At 47.4% G+C, this 25,442-nt stretch overlaps 1 protein-coding gene across 1 annotated transcript in view; it reads left to right on the forward strand.

Annotated features, from left to right (window-relative positions):
• The first annotated feature begins 375 nt into the window (after nt 1–375).
• The window catches only part of MYH7 (myosin heavy chain 7), a 57,019-nt gene continuing 31,952 nt past the window's right edge, over nt 376–25,442 (forward strand). The window contains exons 1-16 of the mRNA XM_039338103.1: nt 376–433; nt 1,944–2,000; nt 2,472–2,677; nt 4,689–4,832; nt 7,566–7,722; nt 8,997–9,024; nt 11,078–11,192; nt 12,803–12,895; nt 13,001–13,064; nt 13,201–13,299; nt 15,139–15,242; nt 16,384–16,522; nt 18,666–18,784; nt 19,492–19,641; nt 20,538–20,708; nt 22,679–22,988. Coding sequence (XP_039194037.1) covers nt 2,480–2,677; nt 4,689–4,832; nt 7,566–7,722; nt 8,997–9,024; nt 11,078–11,192; nt 12,803–12,895; nt 13,001–13,064; nt 13,201–13,299; nt 15,139–15,242; nt 16,384–16,522; nt 18,666–18,784; nt 19,492–19,641; nt 20,538–20,708; nt 22,679–22,988 — 1,891 coding nt within the window. The 5' untranslated portion in view covers nt 376–433; nt 1,944–2,000; nt 2,472–2,479. The remainder of the gene's footprint in view (nt 434–1,943; nt 2,001–2,471; nt 2,678–4,688; nt 4,833–7,565; nt 7,723–8,996; nt 9,025–11,077; nt 11,193–12,802; nt 12,896–13,000; nt 13,065–13,200; nt 13,300–15,138; nt 15,243–16,383; nt 16,523–18,665; nt 18,785–19,491; nt 19,642–20,537; nt 20,709–22,678; nt 22,989–25,442) is intronic.

Here is a 25,442-nt window from a genome sequence, read left to right on the forward strand (position 1 = left end):
AACTGCAATCTTGGTGTGAGGTTGCATTCTGTGGCGAAGCCAATGAGCCGTTGGAGGGGGGGAGGGTGGCCATTGCACGAATTCTCTCCCCGTGTCTCGCCCTCCCGGGACCCCCTGCTCTCCTTCTCCCCCTCCCTCTGGAATCTCAGTCCTGTTGTTCCAAGATATTTTGACGTCTCTCTCCTGCCCCCTCCTTCTCTCCCCCCCCCCGCCCTGAACCTGTTCCTATTCTTCATACCACGACAATGACGAGAGATTCCAATTGTTCGGGGGGCCAGGCTGGAGATGTGGGGAGGAAGGGGGTGGAGGATGGGTCTGCCTGTCCATATGAGGCTGGCCAGGAGGAGGGGGCGGGAGGGAATTGGGGATTTATAACCAGGGTCCTGAGCCACGGACTCTGCTTAGAACCCCATCCCTTCTCTGCTGGTCTCAGGTAAGACCCCCCCCCCCGTTGCAGCCCTTCAGCCCCCCACAGTGTGGGGTGAGAGATGGGGAATTCCCCCTGTCCAATTCATGCTGCAGGGAAAGGGGTGATGCTTTGGGCGCAAGAAATTATAAACACGGGTCTGACTGGGGTCGTGGGAATGGGATGCGTTTCTTGAAGACCAGGTTGCACGGGGGGGGAGGGCATCGCCCCTTCCTGAATTTTAGAGAGGGGGGAGGAAGCGGTTGTAAGGGGTAATTTGGTGGTAGCCCCGTCCGTCCGCTGAGTGTCTCTGGCACCTGCTGCTGTTAGCGATGTTGCCACCTGTAAGGGAGTGGGTATCCTGCATTTCTCCAGCTGGGAAGCTTTCCCCCAGCTGGGAAGAATGGGAGATGTAGTCCAGTTCAGCTGGAGGACGCAGGCAGGGGAAGGATGAGTTAGCATCACACCTTTGGTGAAGAGGGAAATTCTCCTCTTGAAAACACTCACTTTTGGCCAGGAATATTCTACATCGTCACACCCTAGTCTAACTTTTAATTCAGAAATGTCTTTTCCTTTCTTTTCTTTTCCTTTCTTTTTCCTTCCCTTTCTTTCTTCCTTCCCTTCCTTTCTTTTCCTTCTTTTCATTGCAGTCTCCTTTCCTCTTTCCTTCCTTCCTTCCTTCCTTCCTTCCTTCCTTCCTTCCTTCCTTCCTTCCTCCCTCCCTCCCTCCCTCCCTCCCTTTCTTTCTTTCTTTCCTTCCTTCCTCCCTCCCTCTCCCTTTTTCCTGCTTCTTTCTTTCTTTCCTCCCTCCCTCCCTTCTTTCTTTCCTTCCTTCCTCCCTCCCCCCTTCTTTCCTTCCTCCCTCCCTCTCCCTTTTTCCTGCTTCTTTCTTTCTTTCCTCCCTCCCTCCCTTTCTTTCTTTCCTTCCTTCCTCCTTTCTTTCCTTCCTTCCTCCCTCCCTCTCTCCCTCTCCCTTTTTCCTGCTTCTTTCTTTCTTTCTTTCTTTCTTTCTTTCTTTCTTTCTTTCTTTCTTTCTTTCTTTCCTTCCTCCCTCCCTCCCTTCCTTCTTTCCTTCCTTCCTTCCTCCCTCCCTTCTTTCTTTCTTTCTTTCTTTCCTTCCTTCCTTCCTCCTTCCCTCCCTTCCTTTAATAAAATTGTCAGAAAAGGCACTCTCTTGCTCTGAAATAGTTGGGATTACAACTCCCATCTCTTTGAGATACTATCTGGAAAACATGGTCTTCGTAATCCTTGGGAACAAATGGCGGTCATGCTTGACATGTCTGACTGAAAAAAAAACCCACTTTGGGGAGGATTTAGCTCTTTCATTAGGGAAAGCATACACTGAGAAAATGTACCTTAGAGGCTGATCTTTCATAACATATATGAAAATCTATATATTGTAGCTCCTCTCCTCCCAATATTTTTTTCCTCCCTTAAAATAAAATATATCGGAATCATCCTGGCAGGAACGATACCTGGGTGGCTGGGGAAAGGATTGGGGTGTATTTTATACTAACACGGCCCTTTTCCACGACAGGAGTCCGACCTGAGGTGTCCCCGGTTTTTCTCCTCAGCAATCCTCTAAAAACAAAGGGTAACTATCATAACTATCTATTTCTGACCAACAGAACAATCTATATCTAGTAGTATATCTATTTACACTTCAGTTGCAGCTGTTCTGGGTGGCATCCTTGCCTAAAGCTGGTTTCTAAAGGGTGCAATTCTGCTAACACCCAGCAGGGGGCAGCATATCTGCCCTGGAAGGAGAGGGATTAAATAAGGCGCTGTTCCAGTGTTGTACACCAGGGGGGGAAGCAGCACTATTCAAAACTTGGCTTAGCTCAGGGCGCCCTCCGGTGGATCCCTTCTGAACGACACATTGCAGATTATCTCGCTTTAGCAGTCAGAGCCCTGATGACGTTGCCTAGCTGGGCTGTGAAATGTCTGCCAGAAAACCACCCTTGTTAAAACTTTCCCCCAAGGCTGCAGGTGTGAATCCTGCCCACCTGCCCGCCGGGAGAGCCCCACAGCCTGTATCGACGACATTAACCTGGTTTCGTTGCAGCTCCCACCATGGATGGAGAGACATCTGATTTTGGGGCCGCCGCCCCTTTCTTGCGCATGTCGGAAAAGAGCCGTATCGAAGCTCAGACCCGGCCGTTCGACATGAAGAAGGATGTTTTCGTGCCGGATGCCAAAGAGGAATTTGTGAAAGCCAAGATCGTTTCCAGAGAAGGTGGCAAAATCACCGCGGAAACGGAAAGCGGCAAGGTAGACGTCGTTTGAAGTCAGATCTTTAGACTACAAAAATATACAGAATAACAGAGCTGGAAGGGACCTTGGAGGTCTTCTAGTCCAACCTCCTGCTCAAGCAGGAGACCCTATACTAGCGGTCTTCGAACTTGGCCCTTTGATGACTTGTGGACTTCGACTCCCAGAATTCCTCAGCCAGGCACGCTGGCTGAGGAATTCTGGGAGTCGAAGTCCACAAGCCATCAAAGGGCCAGGTTTAAAGACCCTTGCTTGTGGACTTCAACTCCCAGAATTCCTCAGCCAGGCCTGCTGGCTGAGGAATTCTGGGAGTCGAAGTCCACAAGTCATCAAAGGGCCAGGTTTCAAGACCCCCGTCCTATACCATTCCAGACAAAGGGCTGTAAGCATTCCTCCAGATCTGAAAGATCTCAATTCCTGGCATCTTCCATCCAGCTGTGCTGTAAAGTGGGTCTTCGTGGTGCTGGCTGAGGATGATGGGGCTTAAAGTCCAAGCTGCCTGGACTGGGCCAGTTAGAGAAGGGTAGAGAAACTGAGAAGAAATCATTCAGAGGGCACAGATCAACTTTACTCAGCTGCGGCCATTTTAAGAAGAGCAGAGCTGGCTGGGGAATTCTGGGAGTTGGAAGTCCGCACCTCTTAAAATGGTCGTAGTTCAGAAACTACGGATAGCAGGAGCAGTTGCCACCAAAACAGTGGTTAGATAAGGGGGGGGGGGGCTTGAGCCCTGGCCGAGAAAATGAGAACATATTTCAGACAAGCCCCTTCCCAAGTCGCATGAAGATAAAGGAGGGGAAGGGGACGTGTCTTCAGGCTGCTAGGACCATTACTATAGCTATTACAATATTATATTTATATTGTAATATTGTAATGCTGGCCTAACATGGTGTGGGGCTTCTTAATCCGCTCTAGCCTGTTGGGTTGACAGTGATAAATCTCCCTGAGGGTCAAGCACCGTTGTTCCCTTTACTGTATGTGTGTGTGTGTGTGTGTGTGTGTGTGTGTGTGTGTGTGTTTGTTTGTTAATGTGTGTGGATTCCTGGCAGCGGCCTGGACAAGTCCCTGGAGTTTTCCTGCAAACATTTCGGAAGTGGTGTGCTATTGCTTGCTTCCTAGGGCTGGGAGAGAGGGACTGGCCCAAAGTCACCCAGCCGGTTTTCATGCCTGAGGCAGGACTAGAACTCTCCGTCTCCTGGTGATTGGCCCAAAGTCACCCAGCCGGTTTTCATGCCTGAGGCAGGACTAGAACTTTCTGTCTCCTGGTGATTGACCCAAAGTCACCCAGCCAATTTTCACGCCTGAGGCAGGACTAGAACTCTCCATCTCCTGGTGATTGGCCCAAAGTCACCTAGCCAGCTTTCACGCCTGAGGCGGGACTAGAACTCTCCGTCTCCTGGTGATTGGCCCAAAGTCACCCAGCCGGTTTTCATGCCGGAGGCAGGACTAGAACTCTCCGTCTCCTGGTGATTGGCCCAAAGTCACCTAGCCAGCTTTCATGCCTGAGGCGGGACTAGAACTCTCCGTCTCCTGGTGATTGGCCCAAAGTCACCCAGCCGGTTTTCATGCCGGAGGCAGGACTAGAACTCTCCGTCTCCTGGTGATTGGCCCAAAGTCACCTAGCCAGCTTTCATGCCTGAGGTGGGACTAGAACTCTCTGTCTCCTGGTGATTGGCCCAAAGTCACCCAGCCGGTTTTCATGCTGGAGGCAGGACTAGAACTCTCCGTCTCCTGGTAATTGGCCCAAAGTCACCCAGCCAGCTTTCACGCCTGAGGCAGGACTAGAACTGTCCGTCTCCTGGTAATTGGCCCAAAGTCACCCAGCCAGCTTTCACGCCTGAGGCAGGACTAGAACTCTCCATCTCCCGGTGATTGATCCAAAGTCACCCAGCCGGCTTTCATGCCCAAGGCAGGACTCAAAGCCTCATGGGTCAGGGACGGGTTCAGCAAAGGGAGCCCCGTTCTTGTGGTGAGGCCTATCTGACCTCAAGATCCGATTCCATCTCGTTGGCAGACGGTGACGGTCAAAGAAGATCAAATCATGCAGCAGAACCCGCCCAAGTTCGACAAGATCGAGGATATGGCCATGCTGACTTTTCTGCACGAACCGGCCGTGCTCTACAACCTGAAGGATCGCTACGCCTCCTGGATGATCTACGTAAGCCCAGAGGAATGGGGAGGGAAGACTTTGCATGGAGGACCTTATTCTTACCCCACAGATATCTGGGGGTGATGAGCAAAACAGAATCAGAATCAGAATAGAACTGGAAGGGACCTTGGAGGTCTTCTAGTCCAGCCCCCTGCTCAAGCAGGAGGCCAGGGGTAGGCAACCTTGGCTCTTTTATGACTCGTGGACTTCAACTCCCAGAATTCCTGAGCCAGCCACGCTGAGGGGAAAGGGAGAGGTTTCCAAGCTGAGCCAGGTTGGCTTGGGAATTCTGGGAGTTGAAGTCCACGAGTCATGAAGGGGCCAAAGTTTCCCTCATGCTGGCTCAGGAATTCTGGGAATTGAAATCCACGAGTCATGAGGGGGCCATAGTTCCCCCATGCTGGCTCAGGAATTCTGGGAGTTGAAGTCCACGAGTCATAAAATGGACTAGGCCAGGGGTAGGCAACCCAAAACACTTAAAGAGCCACTTGGACCCGTTTCCCACCAAAAACAAAACACTGGGAGCCGCAAAACCATTTTGATATCTAAAATGAAGATAACACTGCATATATCCTTTTTTACCTTTATTATAGGTGTGTGTGTGTTTGTGTGTGTGTGTTTGTGTGTGTATGTATGTGTGTGTGTATATATATGTATATGTATATGTATATATGTATGTGTATACACACACACACACACACACACACAGGTAAAAAAAAGGATATATGCAGTGTTATCTTCATTTTAGATGTCAAAAGGGTCTCTCTCTCTCTGTCTCTCTCTCTCCCTCCCTCTCTATCTGCCCTTGGTCTGCCACTCCTCTTCCCCCACTCTCTTTCTTTCTCTCTCTCTCTTTCCTCTCTCTCTCTCTCTCCCTCTCTCTCTTTCTCTCTCTCTCTTTCTCCCCCCCCTCTCCTATCTGCTGCTCACCTGACAAGCTTCAAGCTGTTGTCCAACAAGATAAGGGGTAGACAACCTCGTCTCTTTTATGACTCTTGGACTTCAACTCCCAGAATTCCTGAGTCAGCCTAGCTGGGCTAGCTAGCTCTCTCCTGCCCTTCCTGCTTCCTGCAGAGACGCAGCAAAGGGAGGAGCTCCGCCCAGTAAGCTTTTCAGCTCGGAAAACACTGTGAGTCCACTCTCTTTTACATACACACACACTCACACACACACACACACAAAAACACAAACACACCCACACACACACACACACAGAGAGAGAGAGAGAGAGAGAGAGAGAAGCAGGGAAGCGCAATTCCTCTCTCTTCTCTGTCTCTCTCTGCAAAGGCAGAGGAGGCTGGGAGCCGCAGGGGAAGGCTCAAAGAGCCGCATGCGGCTCCGGAGCCGCAGGTTGCCGACCTGTGGACTAGGCCTAGACCAGAGTTAGGCAACCTCAGCTCTTTTATGACTCGTGGACTTCAACTCCCAGAATTCCTGAGCCAGCCATGCTGAGGAGAAAGGGAGAGGTTTCCAAGCTGAGCCAGGTTGGCTCAGGAATTCTGGGAGTTGAAGTCCATGAGTCCTAAAAGAGCCAAGGTGGCCTAGCCCTACGCCTAGGCCATTCCAGACAAGTGGCTGTATAGTCTCTTCTTAAAAAACTCCAGTGATGGAACACCTACTATTTCTGGTGGCAAGCTGTTCCATTGGTTAATTGTCCTCATTGTTAGGAAATTCCTCCTTAATTCCAGGTTGTTTCTCTCCTTGATTAGTTTCCATCCATTGCTAATAATAATAATGATGATGATAGTGGTGGTGGTGGTGGTGATGGAAAGGACCTTGGAAATCATCTAGTGCAACTCCCTGCTCAGGCAGGAAATCCTATATCATTTCAGACAAATGGCTGTTAAAACTTCTTCTTAAAAACTTCCAGTGCTGGAGCATTCACAGCTTCTGGAGGCAGGTGCTTCCACTGGTTAATTGTTAATCTCCTTAATTCCAGGTTGCTTCTCTCCTTGATTAGTTTCCATCTGTTGCTCCTAGTCCTGCCTTCAGGCCCCTTGGATAATAGCTTGACTCCCTCTTCTTTGGGGCAGCCCCTGAGATATTGGAAGACTGCTATCCTGTCCCCCCTAGTCCTTCTTTTCATTAAACTGGACATCCCCAATTCCAGCAATCGTTCCTTATATGCTTTAGCCTCCAGTCCCCTGATCATCTTTGTTGCTCTTCTCTGCACTCTTTCCAGAGTCTCAACATCTTTTTTACATCGTGGTGACCAAAACTGCCTTCGGGTGCTTCGGAAAATAGATCCCCTCTTTCTTTGTGGCAGCCCCTCAAATACCAGAATCCAGCTATCATGTCCCCCCTAAGTCCTTCTTTTCTCTAGAGTCTATCCATACCCAAATCCTGCAACCGTTCTTCCTATGTTTTGTTCTCCAGGCCTTTAATCGTCTTAGTTGCTCTTCTCTGCCCTTTTTCCAAAGTCTCAACCTCTTTTTTGTGACCAAAACTGGATGCAGTATTCCAGGGGTGGCCTTCAAACACAGGTGGGGTGGGGTGTTCAGAAGCCATTCCAGTTACGGGAACCATCCTGGTGGTCTCCCGGCGTCGTTGGCTGGGGGAATCCTGGGAGTTGAAGTCCACGGTCTTTAAAATGTCCCAAGGTTGAGAAAAGACTTCTCCAGAGAAAAGGCAGGCATTCCTCTAGTGAAGAAATAAATTGTCCTCTCCCTAGGCTTTGAGGTTCTACCACAGACCAGGAAGGGCCTTCAAAACTTCACTTCTCTTCCCTCTCTTCTTCTCTAGACCTACTCAGGGCTGTTCTGTGTGACGGTCAACCCCTACAAGTGGTTGCCAGTCTACAACGCTGAAGTGGTGGCTGCCTACCGAGGGAAGAAGCGGAGTGAAGCTCCTCCTCATATCTTCTCCATCTCCGACAATGCCTATCAGTACATGTTGACAGGTAAAGGATCTTACAGGTAAAGGAAGACGAGGGGATCCAGAAGAGGGGAACCTGGTGGTCATGAGAGAAGAATCAATGTTGAAGATTTCAGGAAGTAGACTGGGGCTTCTCCTGTTCCCCTTCTTCCTCTTCCTCTTTGTCTATCTTCTCCTTCTCCTTCTTGTCTTCCTCCTTGTCTATCATCTTCTTCTCTCCCTCCTCCTCCTCGTTGTCTATCTTCTCCTTCTCTTCTTCCTCTTCCTTGTCTGCCTTCTTCTTTTCCTCCTTGTGTATTTTCTCCTGCTTGTCTTTCTCCTCTTCTTCGTTGTCAATTTCTTCTTCTTCTTCTTCTTCTTCTTCTTCTTCTTCTTCTTCTTCTTATTCTTCTTCTTCTTCTTCTTCTTCTTCTTCTTCTTCTTCTTCTTCTTCTTCTTCTTCTTCTTCTTCTTCTTCTTCTTCTTCTTCTTCTTCTTCTTCTTCTTCTTCTTCTACTTCTTCTACTTCTTCTTTTTCTTCTTCTTCTTCTTCTTCTTCTTCTTCTTCTTCTTCTTCTTCCTCCTCCTCCTCCTTGTCTATCTTCACCTCCTCCTTCTCTTCTTCCTCTTCCTCCTTGTCCATCATCCCCTTTTCCTCCTCTTCCTCCTTGACTATCTTCTCCTTCTTTTCCTCTGTTTTCTGCTTCTCCTTCTTCTCTCCCTCCTCCTCCTCCTCCTCGTCCGTCTTCTCTTTCTCTTCTTCCTCTTCTTCATCTGCCTTCTTCTTTTCCTCCTTATGTATTTTCTCCTGCTTGTCTTTCTCCTCTTCTTCGTTGTCAATTTCTTCTTCTTCTTCTTCTTCTTCTTCTTCTTCTTCTTCTTCTTCTTCTTCTTCTTCTTCTTCTTCTTCTTCTTCCTACTCCTCCTCCTCCTTGTCTATCTTCACCTCCTCCTTCTCTTCTTCCTCTTCCTCCTTGTCCATCATCCCCCTTTCCTCCTCTTCCTCCTTCACTATCTTCTCCTTCTTTTCCTCTTCTGTTTTCTGCTTCTCCTCTTCCTCCTCCCCCTCCTTGTCTGTCTTCTCCTTCTTTTCCTCCTCTTCTTCCTTGTCTATCTTCTTCCCCATCCTCCTTGTCTATTTTCGCCTTCTCCTTCTCTTCCTCCTTCTCTTATCTCCTCCTCCTCCTCTGCTTTCTCCTCCATATTCTCCGTCTCCTCTCCCCTTCTTTTTCTTTGTCCTCATCTATCTCCTTCTCCTTCTTGCTTTCATGTTTCTCCCTTTCTTTTCAAATCTTTTTTTTTTCCCCTTCTCTTTTCTAGATCGGGAAAACCAGTCCATTCTTATCACGTAAGTTTCAGCTCCGGCCTTGATCTTTCAAAATACTGTCTAGTTATCAAAATGCTATTTAGTTATCTTACCAACCCCGTGGAACTTGTTTTCCATTTTGATTGGGGGGGGGGCTTGTCTTCTTCTCACAGTGAAATTAAAGTGGTTTTTCTTCAGTCTTTGACCTAGCAGGAAGCTATAGGGACATAACATAGAATAGAACAGAACAGAATAGAATAAAATAGAATAGAAAATATGGGGAATAGAATAGAATAGAATAGAATAGAATAGAATAGAATAGAATAGAATAGAATAGAATAGAATAGAATAGAATAGAATAGAAAATATGGGAATAGAATAGAATAGAATAGAATAGAATAGAATAGAATAGAATAGAATAGAATAGAAAATATGGGAATAGAATAGAATAGAATAGAATAGAAAATATGGGAATAGAATAGAATAGAATAGAATAGAATAGAATAGAAAATATGGGAATAGAATAGAATAGAATAGAATAGAATAGAATAGAATAGAATAGAATAGAATAGAAAATATGGGAATAGAATAGAATAGAATAGAATAGAAAATATGGGAATAGAATAGAATAGAATAGAATAGAATAGAATAGAATAGAATAGAATAGAAAATATGGGAATAGAATAGAATAGAATAGAATAGAATAGAATAGAATACAGTACAGTACAGTACAGTAAGTACAATACAATAGAAAATATGGAATGGGAATGGAATGGAATAGAATAGAATAGAATAGAATAGAATAGAATAGAATAGAATAGAATGTGGAAGGGATCTTGGAGGTCTTCTAGTCCAGCCCCCCGCTCAAGCAGGAGAACCTACACCATCTCAGACAAGTGACTGTCCAGTCTCTTCTTAAAAACCTCCAGTGATGGAGCGCCCACGTTAAGCCCACATAAAAGACAAGAATTGGTAGGATCAACTTAACTTAAAACCACAATTCACCCTCAAAGCTTCTGTTATTAGATGAATCTGGCCTCAGTTATTAAGTGAATCGCTGCAGTTATTAAGTTAGGAACACGGTCGTTAAATGAATCCGGATTCCCCCTTGACTTTGCTTGTCAGACGGTCGTAAAAGGGGATCACATGACCCCCCCGGGGCGCCGCAACTGTCATAAATATGAGTCAGTTGCCAAGCATCTGAATTTGGATCACGTAACCCTGGGGCAAAGCTAGGCCACCTTGGCTCTTTTATGACTCGTGGACTTCAACTCCCAGAATTCCTGAGCCAGCCTGGCTCAGCTTGGAAACCTCTCCCTTTTCCCTCAGCATGGCTGGCTCAGGAATTCTGGGAGTTGAAGTCCACCAGTCATAAAAGAGCCAAGATGGCCTAGCCCTGTCTTAGCTCTAATCAGCTCCTTATTCCTCTGTCTGAGCCAGCGTGAGGGAAACTTTGGCCCCTTCATGATTTGTGGACTTCAACTCCCAGAATTCCTGAGCCAGCAAGGCTCAGCTTGGAAACCTCTCCCTTTCCCCTCAGCATGGCTGGCTCAGGAATTCTGGGAGTTGAAGTCCACGAGTCATAAAAGAGACAAGGTTGCCTACCCCTGCCCTAGGGGATGCCGCAACCGTCGTAATTGTGGAAAAACAGTGCCGAGTCTCTTTTTTTTGTGGTGTTACAACTTCGCATGGTCACTAAATGGGCTTCTGTAAGTCGAGGGCTCCCCACCCTGATCAGATCTGACCTAGCTTAGCTGTCTGATGTCTCCTGGGTTGACTAAATGTTGCTCTATACAGGGAGTCCTCAACTTACGGGACCAGAATTCTGTGCCTAAGCAAGACAGTGGCTACATGAGCCAAAGCTGTTTTGCAATTGGTTTGCCGTGGGGGGTGGTGGTAAGCGAATCACTGCAGTTGTTAAGTGGATCACGTGGTCGTTAAGCGAATCCGGCTTCCCCACCCTCCCCAAATTCAAGTTTGCTTTTCGGGAAGCTGCCTTAGGCAGGTCACCAATGGTGATCTTATTTACATCCACTGTCCCATCAATCAGGCCCGAATTAAGATTATGTTGGGTTTTTTTCCCCCCTCCCTACAGCGGAGAATCCGGTGCTGGGAAGACTGTGAATACCAAACGGGTCATCCAATATTTTGCGGTCATCGCTGCGATTGGCGATCGTAGCAAGAAAGACCAGGCGGCCGCAACGGGGAAGGTGAGCATCCAGTCGGGCAGTGTTTTGTTAACCTTGGGAAGTTTAAGACGGCTGGACTTCAACTCCCAGACTTCCCCATCCAGCTTGGCTGGATGCCCAGGTTGGACATCCCTACTGCAATAATTCAGACTAGTGGATCCTGAACTTGGGCAACTTGAAGACTTAAGTCTTGTGGACTTTGACTCCCAGAATTCCCCAGCCAGCGTGAGGGAACTATGACCCTTTTATGACTTGTGGACTTCAACTCCCAGAATTCCTCAGCCAGCGTGAGGGAACTACGACCCTTTCATGACTTGTGGACTTCAACTCCCAGAATTCCTCAGCCAGCGTGAGGGAACTATGACCCTTTTATGACTTGTGGACTTTAACTCCCAGAATTCCTCAGCCAGCATGAGGGAACTATGACCCTTTTATGACTTGTGACTTTAACTCCCAGAATTCCCCAGCCAGCCATGCTGGCTGGGGAATTCTGGGAGTTGAAGTCCACTCGTCTTAAAGTTCTCAAGGCAGTTACATATTTAAAGCTGGGCTACACATTACACCAGTTCTCTTCAACCGGGTGCTACTTCTATTAACCCTAACCAGATAGCCCAGTAGTAACGGCTATTAATAATTAATTAATTAGTATCAATTAGAACAATTAATTGATTCGTATCAATTAGAACAATTAATCGATTAGTATTAATTAGAACAATTAATTAATTAGTATCAATTAGAACAATTAATTCATTAGTATTAATTAGAACAATATTAATTAGAACAATTAATTAATTAGCATTAATTAGAAAAATGGTGGCCTCTGGTTATCTTGCACTATGACTTCTAACCCTCCATAGAATACTGTATATAGAACAGGGATCTTCAAACTTGGCCCTTTTATGACTTGTGAACTTCAACTCCCGGAATTCCTCAGCCAGGCACACTGGTTGAGGAATTCTGGGAGTTGAAGTCGACAACTCATTAAAAAGGCCACGTTTGTAGACCCCTGATATAGAATAACAAAGTTGGAAGGGACCTTGGAGGTCTTCTAGTCCAACCCCCTATGCCATTCCAGACAAATGGCTGTCCAGTCTCTTCTTAAAAACTTCCAGTATTGGAGCACTCACAATTTCTGGTGGCTGGCTGTTCCACTGGTTAATTGTTCTCATTCTCAAGAAATTCCTCCTTAGTTCTAGGTTGCTTCTCTCCTTGATTAGTTTCCGTCCGTTGTTTCTTGTCCTGCCCTTTGGAGAATAGCTTGACTCCCTCTTCTTTGTGACAGCCCTGAGATACTGGAACACTGCTATCATGTCCCCCCTTCTCTTCATTAAACTAGCCATCCCCAATTCCAGCAACCGTTCCTTATATGTTTCAGCCTCCAGTCCCCTAATCATCTTTGTTGCTCTTCTCTGTATTCTTTCTAGAGTCTCAACATCTTTTTTATCTTTATCTCGTTCTAATGCAGGGCTCTTCAAACTTGGCCCTTGGATGGCTTGTGGACTTCAACTCCCAGAATTCCTGAGGCAGGCAGGCACGCTGGCTGAGGAATTCTGGGAGTTGAAGTCCACAAGTCATCAAAGGGCCAAGACTAAAGACCCCTGGTCTAATACTTCCACCCCACCCATCCACAGGGCACCTTGGAAGATCAAGTCATCCAAGCCAATCCAGCTCTGGAGGCCTTCGGCAACGCCAAGACCCTACGGAACGACAACTCCTCTCGCTTCGTAAGTATGGATGCAAGGAGAAGGCGTGTCCTTTCTGGGATACCATCCTGTCTAATCTTCGCAAGCTTCTACTTGCCCTCAATCCATTTCTCCTTTCTTCTTCAGGGTAAATTCATCCGAATCCATTTTGGGGCGACGGGCAAGCTGGCATCAGCCGACATAGAAACTTGTGAGTGTTGAGTTTCCAGAATTCTCAACTCTTTGATGGATTCTTTGCAAGTTCTTGGATTGTTCTTCTGGACTTTTCGCACTTGTTCACCATCTCGGCATCTTTGTCGTTCTCCGCTTTTCCGTCTTCTTTTCAGATCTCCTGGAAAAGTCCAGGGTCATCTTCCAGCTGAAGTCTGAGAGGAATTATCACATCTATTACCAGATCTTGTCCAACAAGAAGCCAGAGCTACTGGGTGAGTCCTGCTCCGTGAATTATCTTTCGGACCAATCCCAGGTTTTGGTGCCTTGTTTTCGAGGTTCGGGTGAACTTGTCCAAACTGGTTCAGTTCAGCTGCATCTCTTCCATCTTGGCCTTGTACAGGTCTGAAGGGTTCATATATCTGAAGCCAGGAAAGCTTCGTTGAATCCAGGTTGACGTGTCTTGGTCTTGTTGAGTTGGCCATGCTCTTCTGGTTGCTTCTAGTCAGATTTTCCTGACTCGGCCTGAGTTGAATTGGGTCACTCTTCACTAGTTCAACTTAACTGTGCTGGGACTTTTCCAACCTTATTAAGACTGAAGAAGCCTTGATTGGACTACTGGACGCCTTGATCGATTCTCCTCCACTTAGTCTGAAGTTCATCTTTGTCTCCAGCATTGAAGACCTGGTTGACCTGGTTCTCAATCCAAAGAATTGAGAATACCGTACCTGATCTTGTGAGGTCCTGGATGCTCTCTGAGCATGGTTGTTGAAGAGCAGATTCCCCTCTCCCTTCTAGCATTGATGAGGATACCTGGTTGGATCATGAAATGTCTGCAAGAAAGCAACCAAACTCAGAGGAGACTCCACAATCCTCCTCCTCCTCTCCCTTCTCCTTCTCGTCCTTCTCCTCGTCCTCCTCCGCCATCCTCCCCTTTTCTCCTCCACTCCACAAACCCCACTCCTTTCTAGCACTGATGATGTTACCCAGCTGGGTCATGAAACATCTGCAAGAAAACAAGCAAGCTCATAGGATTCCACAATTGTTGTCATCGTTGTCCTCCTCCTCCTCTGTTCTCCTTCTCATCCTTCTCTTCTTCCCACTCCTCTCTTTTTCTCCTCCACTCTACAAACCCCACTCCTTCTAACACTGATGATGTTACCTAGTTGGGTCGTGAAACATCTACAAGGAAACAGCCAAGCTCAGAGGATTCCACAATCCTCCTCCTCTTCCTCCTCCCTCCTTCTCCTTCTCGTCGTCCTCGTCGTCCTCATCCTTGTCCTTCTCCCTTCTCCTTCTCGTCATCCTCCTCGTTCTCGTCCTTCTCCCTTCTCCTTCTCATCCTTCTCTTCCTCCCACTCCTCTCTTTTTCTCCTCCACTCCACAAACCCCACTCCCTTCTAGCTCTGATGATGTTACCTAGTTGGGTTGTGAAACATCTGAAAGGAAACAGCCAAGCTCAAAGGATTCCACAGTCCTCCTCCTCCTTCTCCTCGTCGTCCTCGTCCTCCTCCTTCTCCCCTCTCCTTCTCCATGTCATCATCATTGTCCTCCTCCACCTCCTCCCTTCTCCTTCTCATCCTTCTCTTCCTCCCACTCCTCTCTTTTTCTCCTCCACTCCACAAACCCCACTCCCTTCTAGCTCTGATGATGTTGGCTAGTTGGGCCATGAAAGGTCCACATGAAAACAACCAAGCTCAGAGAGCACCAAACCTAAGGTACAAATTATTCTCTGCTATCGGTACCTGGTCTCCTCTGGGATGACCCTTGTATTCCTTAACAGCATCTTCCTGTGAAGCCCAAGCGGTGGCTATGATTGTTGAAGACCTCTCTCCTCAGCCAGACCTTCTCCCTAAGAATGAAGGACAGCTGGTTTTGATTCCTAGTTTTCATTCCCCGTTATACCTTTCTGCATCTTTTAAATGCGTTGTTTGCACAAGAGGGTTTTCTTGGTTCGACTGTGAGCTGTCTTGAAGATTTACAGCATCGGTAAAGTGCCATTTGCGTTTCAGAATGGTCCTTGACCTCTTCCCCTGATGGAAGAACCACTTAGGAAGAGAAGATTGTCCACGTTTTGTCCACGCCTGACTTCTACCCTCTGTTTCTCCTTCCAGATATGCTGTTGGTCACCAACAATCCTTACGACTACGCCTTTATCTCCCAAGGAGAGACCACGGTGCCCTCGATCGATGACGCAGAGGAACTGTTAGCAACTGATGTGAGTTGTTGAGGGTAGAGTAATGTTCTGAGTGTTCTCCAGCTTGGCTTCTAGATCAGGGGTCCCCAGCCTTGACAACTTGAAGACCCGGGGACTTCAACTCTCAGAATTCCCCATCCAGCATGGCTGGATGCCCAGGTTGGACACCCCTAGTTCAATAATTCAGACTATTGGACCCTGAAGATGGGCAATGTGAAGACTTGAGACTTGTGGACCAACTCTCAGAATTCTGGGAGCTGAAGTCCACAAGACTTCAAATTGCCAAGGTTGAACACCCCTAGTTCAAGATATTTTGGACTATTGAACCCTGAACCCGGGCAACCTAAAGACTTATGGACTTCAACTCCCAGAATTCCCCATCCAGCATGGTGGGCTGGGGAATTCTGGGAGTTGAAGTCCACAAGTCTTCAAATTGCCAAGATTGGAGAGCCCTAGTTCAAGATCTTTTGGACTATTGAACCCTGAAGGTGGGCAACTTGTGGACTTCAACTCCCAGAATTCCCCATCCCGCATGGCTGGATGCCCAGGTTGGACACCCCTAGTTTAATAATTCAGACTATTGGACCCTGAAGCTGGGCAATGTGAAGACTTGAGACTTATGGACTTCAACTCTCAGAATTCTGGGAGCTGAAGTCCACAAGTCTTCAAATTGCCAAGGTTGAACACCCCTAGTTCAAGATATTTTGGACTATTGAACCCTGAACCCGGGCAACCTAAAGACTTGTGGGCTTCAACTCCCAGAATTCCCTATCCAGCATGGCAGGCTGGGGAATTCTGGGAGTTGAAGTCCACAAGTCTTCAAATTGCCAAGATTGGACAGCCCTAGTTCAAGATCTTTTGGACTATTGAACCCTGAAGGTGGGCAACTTGTGGACTTCAACTCCCAGAATTCCCCATCCCGCCTGGCTGACTGGGGAATGCTGGGAATTGAAGATCCACAGCTCTTCAAGGCGCCCAGATTGGACAGCCTTAATTCCAAGATGTTTTTAAAAACTATTGAGCCCTGAATCTTCCCCAAGAAAAGGCTCGTGGGACTTGGAGTCCAACCTATATCTGAGAAATCCGAGATCGATTGGTTGGAATTGAATTAGCTGGCTTTGGGTTGAACTCATCAACTATTTTTTGTTCTCTCCAAACCCAGAATGCCTTCGACATCTTGGGCTTCACCCAGGAGGAGAAAAACTCCATCTACAAATTGACGGGGGCCATCATGCACTACGGCAACATGAAGTTCAAGCAGAAGCAGCGGGAAGAGCAGGCGGAGCCAGATGGCACCGAAGGTCAGGCGAAGAGACGATCAAGGCCACCAAATGATGAAGATGAGCAATAATTTACAAAGACGGATGAATACCCCGTTAACGATAAAATGGGTGCCGGCAATCCTCCACTTAACGAGCCCCCCCCACTGACTCAAACATTTCCCTTGCTCAGCAAGGCAGTGAAGTGTCCCATTTTACGACCTTCTTTGCCAACCGTGGTTAAAACAATCTTGCTTTCCCCCCTTGACTTTGCTTGTCAGAAGATCATAAATGGGGATGATATGATCGCAGGACGCTGCAACCGTCGTAAATGCATATGGGCAGGAAATTACTCCTTCATTCTAGGTCAGTGGTTCTCAACCTTTTTAATGCCGCGACCCCCCAACCGGTCATAAGTCGAGGACTACTCAACCGGTCGTAAGTCGAGGACTACTCAACGGGTGCAGCACCGTTTGCAGAAGGGGACTTTTGGCGGGCTCAGCAGGGCAGAGACAGCCTGGACAATTCCTATGGGCTTTGGAAAGCCAATAGAATGAGACTCTATTCAAGAGAGTCTATTCTATTGGCTTTCAAAAGCCAATAGAATAAAAGGGAGGAGCACAGCTAAGGAAAAGGGGGAAAAAATGGCGGACTGCGTTGTTTGGCGACCCCCGTGAAATGGTCGTTCGACCCCAAATGGGGTCCCGACCCACAGGTTGAGAACCCCTGTTCTAGGTTGATTAGTTTCCATCCGTTGCTTCTCATCCTCTTCTCCATCCTTCCATTCCTCATCCAAGACCGGAGGAGCAATGTTTCTCAATCTTGGCACCTTGAAGGTGGGTGGACTTTCAACCTTGGCGACGTGAAGAAGGGTTGACTTCAACTCCCAGGATTCCCCAGCCAGCTTGGCTGGCTGGGGAATCCTGGGAGTTGAAATCCACCCTTCTTCACGTCGCCAAGGTTGAGGAACACTGCTCCAAAGTGGGGAACTGTGAAAACTCCCAGCTAGTATGTTGCAAAATCTCTACTATAGATCTTGGGAAGCAAGGATTGGAAACGCCAAAGGTTGCATGTCTACGTTCTCCTCTCCTCTATGGTTTTAAAAGATGTCCAGGTGGAGATCTTCAGGCATGCGACTCAATGTTTTGCTTCTCCAAAATGTGTATCAAAAAAAAAAAAACATTCGGACCACTTTCTGTGGGAAAGCACCTTTTTACGGATTGGGTCTTGCACTACAGCAAGCTGGGAACCAACCACTCGGGTCCTTCCCAACCGGTCCACCCTATGCAATAGTGGCGAATATCTGTAGGATGGGGGTCTACGATGGGGGTGAAGGTTTGTCCTCCGAGTGTGTGGGTTGGTTTTCCGAATGTTTCGTTACCAGGGTAGGCAGAATTTAGGGGATGTCTGTGTCAGTGGGCTTCTATTGATAAGGGCTTGAGGTGTGGGTGTGTCAAGTGAGGCTCTTGTCCAAATCAACCGCACAGCCAACCAGAGACAGCACCGACCCTCACCATCCCGCGCAATCCCCCCTCTCCCATCAGTTCCCCTCCCAATGACATAATCTCCCCATCACAAGCCTCTCACTGATGTCTCACACCTGACCCATCACAAGACCTTCTCTTGACACACTCAAACCTGAAGCCCTCATAAAGAGAAGAACAAGCACTGATCCTCACCATCCCGCGCAATCCCCCCTCTCCCATCAGTTCCCCTCCCAATGACATAACCTCCCCATCACAAGACCCGTCACAAGCCTCTCCCTGATGTCTCACACCTGACCCATCACTAGACCCTCTCTTGACACACCCACACCTGAAGCCCTCATAAAGAGAACAACAAGCACCGACCCTCACCATCCCGCGCAGTCCCCCCTCTCTCATCAATTCCTCTCCCAATAACATAACCTCCCCATCACAGGACCCATCACAAGCCTCTCCCTGATGTCTCACACCTGACCCATCACAAGACCTTCTCTTGACACACCCACACCTGAAGCCCTCATAAACAGAAGAACATCGACACTGACATCCCCTAAACTCCGCTGAAGATGTTGCCTAGCCTGGTAATGAAAGGTTTGGAAACCAACCCACAAGATCGGAGAACGAACCTTCGCCCTAGTCCACCCTCTCTTCTTTAACCCAAGAGACGGACGTCTACTGAAACCCTGTCATGGCTCTTGCAGAAGCTGACAAGTCAGCGTACCTGATGGGGCTGAACTCCGCAGACCTGCTCAAGGGGCTTTGCCACCCGAGGGTCAAAGTGGGGAACGAGTACGTCACCAAAGGGCAAAATGTCCAACAGGTAAGACTCCCACCTGTCGAGAGAGGGAGAAAAAAAACAAAACCAACGTCTTGGTCCAAACTCTCAGAAGAAAAATAAGGACCCAGTTTTCAAATTCGGGCTCAGCCTGGACATATTATTTCTTTGATTTCTTTTTTTTTTTTTTTAATGTGGTGAGATGTTCTTATGCACACATACTCAGGCAGACTCAGATTGTCTTCTTGGGTGTCTAATTCAAATTCCTTGTGTGTCTAATCATCCTTGGCCAATAAAGTATTCTATTCTATTCTATTCTATTCTATTCTATTCTATTCTATTCTATTCTATTCTATTCTATATTTTATTATTTTATTCTATTCTATTCTATTCTATTCTATTCTATTCTATTCTATTCTATATTTTATTATTTTATTCTATTCTATTCTATTTTATTCTTTTCTATTCTATATTTTATTGTTCTATTCTATATTCTATTCTATTCTATATTTTATTATTCTATTCTATTCTATTCTATTCTATTCTATTCTATTCTATTCTATTCTATTCTATTCTATTCTATTCCATTCCATTCCATTCCTTATTTTATTATTCTATTCTATTCTACTCTACTCTACTCTACTCTACTCTATTCTATTCTATTCTATTCTATTTTATTCGTGTTGAGCTTTGTCGAAGAATTTAGGACGGGAACAACCTTCGTCTCCCCATAACTTCCGTTTCCTCCGTAGGTGTACTACTCCACTGGTGCTCTGGCCAAGGCTGTCTACGAGAGGATGTTCGTCTGGATGGTCATGAGAATCAACACCACCCTGGAAACTAAGCTTCCCCGACAGTATTTCATTGGAGTGCTGGATATTGCTGGCTTTGAGATCTTTGATGTGAGTCACGCCTTCTTGAGTCATGGGTTTGTTTTGTTTACTGGATGTATCAACCTTCCCCCAGTTGCTTCTCCAATGTGTTGGGACTGCAGTTCTCTGAATTTCCCAGGCAACAATTGGGTAGAAGTTGAGATAGATGGATGGATGGTGCCACCATCTTGCTTGCAGTTAGAAACTGTTGAGATCGTTTTGGGACCAAAGGCCATCTTCTTGAGCTTTTACCAGGTCCATCCATTCTTCCATCCATCCATCTTTCCATTCTTCTAACCCCCCACCCATTCCCCCATCTATTCATTCATCCATTCCTCCCTGACTTTGTTCCATCCATCCATCCACCCGCCCATCCATCCATCTATCCGTCCATCCATCTTTGCATCCCCCATCCATCCTTCCCTTCATCCATCACTCCACCCTTCCTTCCTTCCTTCCTTCCTTCCTCTTTCCCTTCCTTCCTTCCACTCACCCTTCCTTCCTTCCACTCACCCACCCACCCACCCACCCACCCATCTTTCCACCCTTCCACCCACCCAACTATCCATCCATCCCCCCTCCCTCTACCCTTCCTTCCTTCCTTCCTTCTTTGCTTCCTTCCTTCCCTCCCTCCTTCCTTCCTTCCACTCATCCACCCATCCGCCCATCTTTCCACCCATCCACCCATCCATCTATCCATCCCTCCATCCTCCCTCCCTTTACCCTTCCTTCCTTCCTTCCTTCCACCCACCCACCCACCCATCTTTCCATTATTCATCCCACCCTTCCTTCCTCCCTCCCTCCCTAATTTCCAGGAGCCTTGACCTAACTGACAGTGGTTCCTGCTGAAAAAAGAAAAAAAGTCGGATCTTCTGGAAATGCTCACCTGCACGAAGGTCCATAACTTCTTTTCCCCTCCCCCCCAGTTCAACAGCTTTGAGCAGCTCTGCATCAACTTCACCAACGAGAAGCTGCAGCAGTTCTTCAACCACCACATGTTTGTGCTGGAACAAGAGGAGTACAAGAAGGAGGGCATCGAATGGGTCTTCATTGACTTTGGCATGGACCTCCAGGCCTGCATTGACCTCATTGAGAAGGTACCTCATTGAGAAGGTCTTCTCTATAGGCCTTCCTTAAAATACCAACTTCCCTCATTCATGCCTGATTCTGGCCAGTGGGTGGTGACCCCTCCAGAGCCAGGAGGAAATCTTATTTAAGGAGTTAACAGTTCCCTATTGAGGTGATAAGATGGATCCCGTTGGGCTAGTAGTTCTCAAATGTTTTTAGGGTCAGCATCAAGTTATTCATCCAAATAACGTTTTCAGTCAAAATGAACATTTGGGGTTAGGCATAGAGTCAGAGAGTCAGGGGAACGTACTAACTCTTGCAGGGATTTTTCCCCAGAATGAAATGTCTCCATTTAATAAACTTTGGTCCAGATTGCCATGATTTAATTGTCAACTCTACAACGAAATCAGCTGAAGCCATTTTGCCTTTGTTTTCGGTTGCCACAGAACTGGGAGGAGGGAGGAGTGTTTTAGCTTAGACATAACAATAAATTGTTCCGTGGGAACCAAGGTCATTGCTAGCTGCATTTGGGCGGGCTGTATATTTTGCTAGAAAGCCGGGGCAAGTAGTTAATTGGTCTCACCTATCAGAACCGTGACATTAAGGATGAGGACCCAGATTGTTGGGGGCAATGTAAATATATACATACATTGCTTACTGGTGTACACCGCTTAGAGAGTGCTTGCACTTAAAGCAGTATATAAGTCTCATAAATAAATAAATAAATAAATAAATAAATAAATAAATTAACCTTTTTACATATCCCATCAACAGAATAACAGAATTGGAAGGGACTTTGGAGGTCTTCTAGTCCAACCCCCTGCCAAAGCAGGAAACCGTATACCATTTCAGACAAATGTTTGCCCAATGTCTTTGTAAAAGCCTCCAGTGATGGAGCATCCACAATGTCTGTTCCACTGGCTAATCATTCTCACTGTTAGGAAGTTTCTCCTTAGTTCCAGGTTGCTTCTCTCCTTGAGTGGTTTCCATCCGTGGCTTCTTGTCCTGCCTTCAGGCGCTTTGGAGAATAGCTTGACTCCCTCTTCTTTGGGGCAGCCCCTCAAACCCTGGACCATTGCTATCATGTCACCCCTAGTCCTTCTTTTCATACCCTATTCTCGCAACTGTTCTGCCTATGTTTTAGCCTCCAGCCCCCTAATCATCTTTGTGGCTCTTCTCTGCACTTTCCAGAATCTCGGCATCTTTTTGATATCGTGGTGACCCAAACTGGATGCCATAGTCCAGTGGTGGCGAACCTACGGCACGAGTGCCAGAGGCGGCACTCGGAGCCCTCTCTGTGGGCATACGTGCCATTGCCCCAGCCCCACCTCCCCCCACGGCCCCCTCCTCACCAGCAGCCCCCCTGGAGGAGAGTCACCCCCAGGCACAGCCCGCATGGAGCAGAGCAGCCAAGGAGATAGGCGGGCAGCAGGGATAAGACTCCGCCCTCATGCCCCATAGCGTGCAGATGACGCTGTGGGGTGTGGGAGGAGGGCGTGGCTGCCATGGTGCTGCAGGGCTGCCTGGCTGATCTGCTGTGGCGGTGTGTGGCCCTGTGGGTGGGGCGGGGTAGAGGGTGGGCAGAGGCGGAGCAGGCAGGGCGGGAGGCGGAGCGGGGACAGGGGGCGGTTTTGGGGCACTCGGTCTCTAAAAGGTTCGCCATCACTGCCATAGTCCTAGTGTGGCCTTACCAAGGCATCATAGAGCGCTACTAACACTCCACGGGAAATTTCCTAACAGCGAGAACAGAAGTGGTGGGTGCTCCATCACTGGAGGCTTTTAAGAAAAGATTGGACAGTCCTTTGTCCGAAATAGTACATGGTCTCCTTTTTTAAGGAAGGGGCTGGACTAGAAGACCTCCAAGGTCCCATCCAGCTCTATTCGGACTGACGTGATCTTGATTCTGTCCCCTCTGTTAGTGCCGTTCGCGTTAACCCTTGGGGAGATATTGAAGGACAGACCTTCTCCGTCATAATATCTTGGTCTTCTTCTTCTTCAGCCCATGGGCATCATGTCCATCCTGGAAGAAGAGTGCATGTTCCCCAAGGCCACCGACATGACCTTCAAGGCCAAGCTGTACGATAACCACCTGGGCAAGTCGGCCAATTTTGGCAAAGCACGGGCCATCAAGGGGAAACCCGAAGCGCACTTTGCCTTGATGCACTACGCCGGCACCGTGGACTACAATATCATCGGCTGGCTCCAGAAGAACAAGGACCCTCTCAACGAAACGGTGGTGGGCCTCTACCAGAAGTCAGCTCTGAAGCTCCTGGCCAATCTGTTTGCCAACTACGCTGGAGCTGATGCACGTAAGAAAAACCTTTTTAGATTTTAGAAAGAGCCGGCATAGTCAGACTCCATTTTGGATTAAGGCTGACGCTCTGGAGGTGGTCGACAGTATTAAGTATCTGGGGAGGGTGTCAGATCACTAACAATCTGACTTGTTCTCTTCCTACGTTAGCCTTAGTGAAGGGTGCAAGCCAGTGTTTGTATTTGCCGCGTCGGATGAGGAGAACACCTCTTTCTCCTGTCCTCACCACTTTTTACAGAGGCGCGATTGAGAGCGTTTGAACAAACTGCATCACAGTCTTGTTTGGGGATAGCAGAGCCTCAGATGGAAGGTCCATGCAGAGAGTGGTGAGGACAGCTGAAAAGATTATAGGAAGTTCACTTCCCCTTATTCAGGATACGGCTTATAAGCGCTACGTACTTAGAGCTCGGAGCATTGTTAGAGACATCACTCGTCTCCACTTCAGAGTCTGTTTCTGTTGCTCCCCTCTACGAGGAGGTCTTGAAGTATTTATAGTAGGACTACTATATTCTGCAGTAGCTTTGTTCCCTATGACATCTGTGTGGGGAATTCGCACGATTCGTTTTTCTCGCCATGTACTGTATATGTATACATCCCAAGCAAACTCTGTTGTTTCTCTGGACCATATCAGAATCAGAATAACACAGTTGGAAGGGACCTTGGAGGTCATCTAGTCCAACCCCCCCTCCAAGCAGGAGACCCTACACCTTTTCTGATGGCAGTTTCTTAATAATAACAATAGTAAAGTTGGAAGGGACATTGGAGGTCAAGAAGCAACGGATGGAAACTAACCAAAGAGAGAAGCAACCTAGAACTAAGGAGAAATTTTCTGACGGTAATAATAATAATAAAGTTGGAAGGTCATCTAGTCCAACCCCCTGCTCAGGCAGGAAACCCTATACCAGTGGTTCTCAACCTTTCTAATGCCGCGACCCCATAATACAGTTCCCTATGTTGTGGTGACCCCCAACCACTTATACATCACCGGGTGCCAGGGGCGTGGCGAAAGAAAAGGGGGGAAAAAATGGCGGACTGCATTGTTTGGCGACCCCCGTGAAATGGTCGTTTGACCCCAAATGGGGTCCCGACCCACAGGTTGAGAACCACTGCCCTATACCATTTCAGACAAATGGCTGTCCAGTCTCTTCTTAAAAACTTCCAGTGTTGGAGCATTCACCGCTTCTGGAGGCAGGTGGTTCCACTGGTTCATTGTTCTAACTGTCAGGAAGTTTCTCCTTAGTTCTAGGTTGCTTCTCTCCTTGATTAGTTTCCACCCATTGTTTCTTGTCCTGCCTTCAGATGCTTTGGAGAATAGCTTGACTCCCTCTTCTTTGGGGCAGCCCCTGAGATATTGGAACACTGCTATCCTGTCCCCCCTTGTCCTTCTCTTCGTTAAACTGGACATACCCAATTCCAGCAGCCTTTCCGCTTACATGCTTTAGCCTCCAGTCCCCTGATCATCTTTGTTGCTCTTCTCTGTACTCTTTCTAGAGCTTCTTGAAAGCTCCCAGTGATGAAGCTCCCACAACATCTGAAGGCAACTTCTGTTCTATTGGTTGATTGTTCTCACTATCAAGAAATTTCTCCTTATTTCTAGGTTGAATCTCTCCTTAATCAGTTTCCATATGTATGTGTGTGTGCGTGTATGGGTATAAGCATAATTATTATAATTACCTTTGTCCTGTTTATGCAGTGTGTTGGAGGGAATGGCCCTTTGAGAGCTGTATGCAACAAAATCTCATTTTAATGTATGCCGATTAGCGTACATTTAAAGTGACAATAAAGTTATTGTTATTCTAAACAAAAACAAAAACGGGCACAGGAAGAAATAGAGAGGAGGTCCTGATGCCTTCAAACCACTTTCTGGTCTAGGAGATGAAGGCCAAACGAATTACCACAACTCAAGAATCAAGGTCAGGTGAAGTGTTAATATCACTTTACAACGCCTGGGTAACGCCACACTTGGAATAAGGCATCCAGTTTTGGTCACCACGATGTAAAAAAAGATGCTGAGACTCTAGAAAGAGTACAGAGAAGAGCAACAAAGATGATTAGGGGACTGGAGGCTAAAACATACAAGGAATGGTTGCTGGAATTGGGGATGTCTAGTTTAATGAAGAGAAGGACAAGGGGGGACATGATAGCAGGCTTCCAGTATCTCAGGGGCTGCCCCAAAGAAGAAGGGAGTCAAGCTATTCTCCAAAGCGCCTGAAAGCAGGACAAGAAGCAACGGATGGAAACTAATCAAGGAGAGAAGCAACCTAGAACTAAAGAGAAACTTCCTGACAGTTAGAACAATGAACCAGTGGAACCACCTGCCTCCAGAAGCTGTGGGTGCTCCAACACTGGAAGTTTTTAAGAAGAGACTGGACAGCCATATGACTGAAATGGTCTAGGGTGTCCTACCTGAGCAGGGGGTTGGACTCGATGAACTCCAAGGTCCCTTCCAACT

Source organism: Crotalus tigris, unplaced genomic scaffold (genome assembly GCF_016545835.1).
Source record: "Crotalus tigris isolate CLP2741 ecotype Arizona unplaced genomic scaffold, ASM1654583v1 scf7180000017690.20705106771:4171800, whole genome shotgun sequence".
NCBI classification, from domain to species: domain Eukaryota; kingdom Metazoa; phylum Chordata; class Lepidosauria; order Squamata; family Viperidae; genus Crotalus; species Crotalus tigris.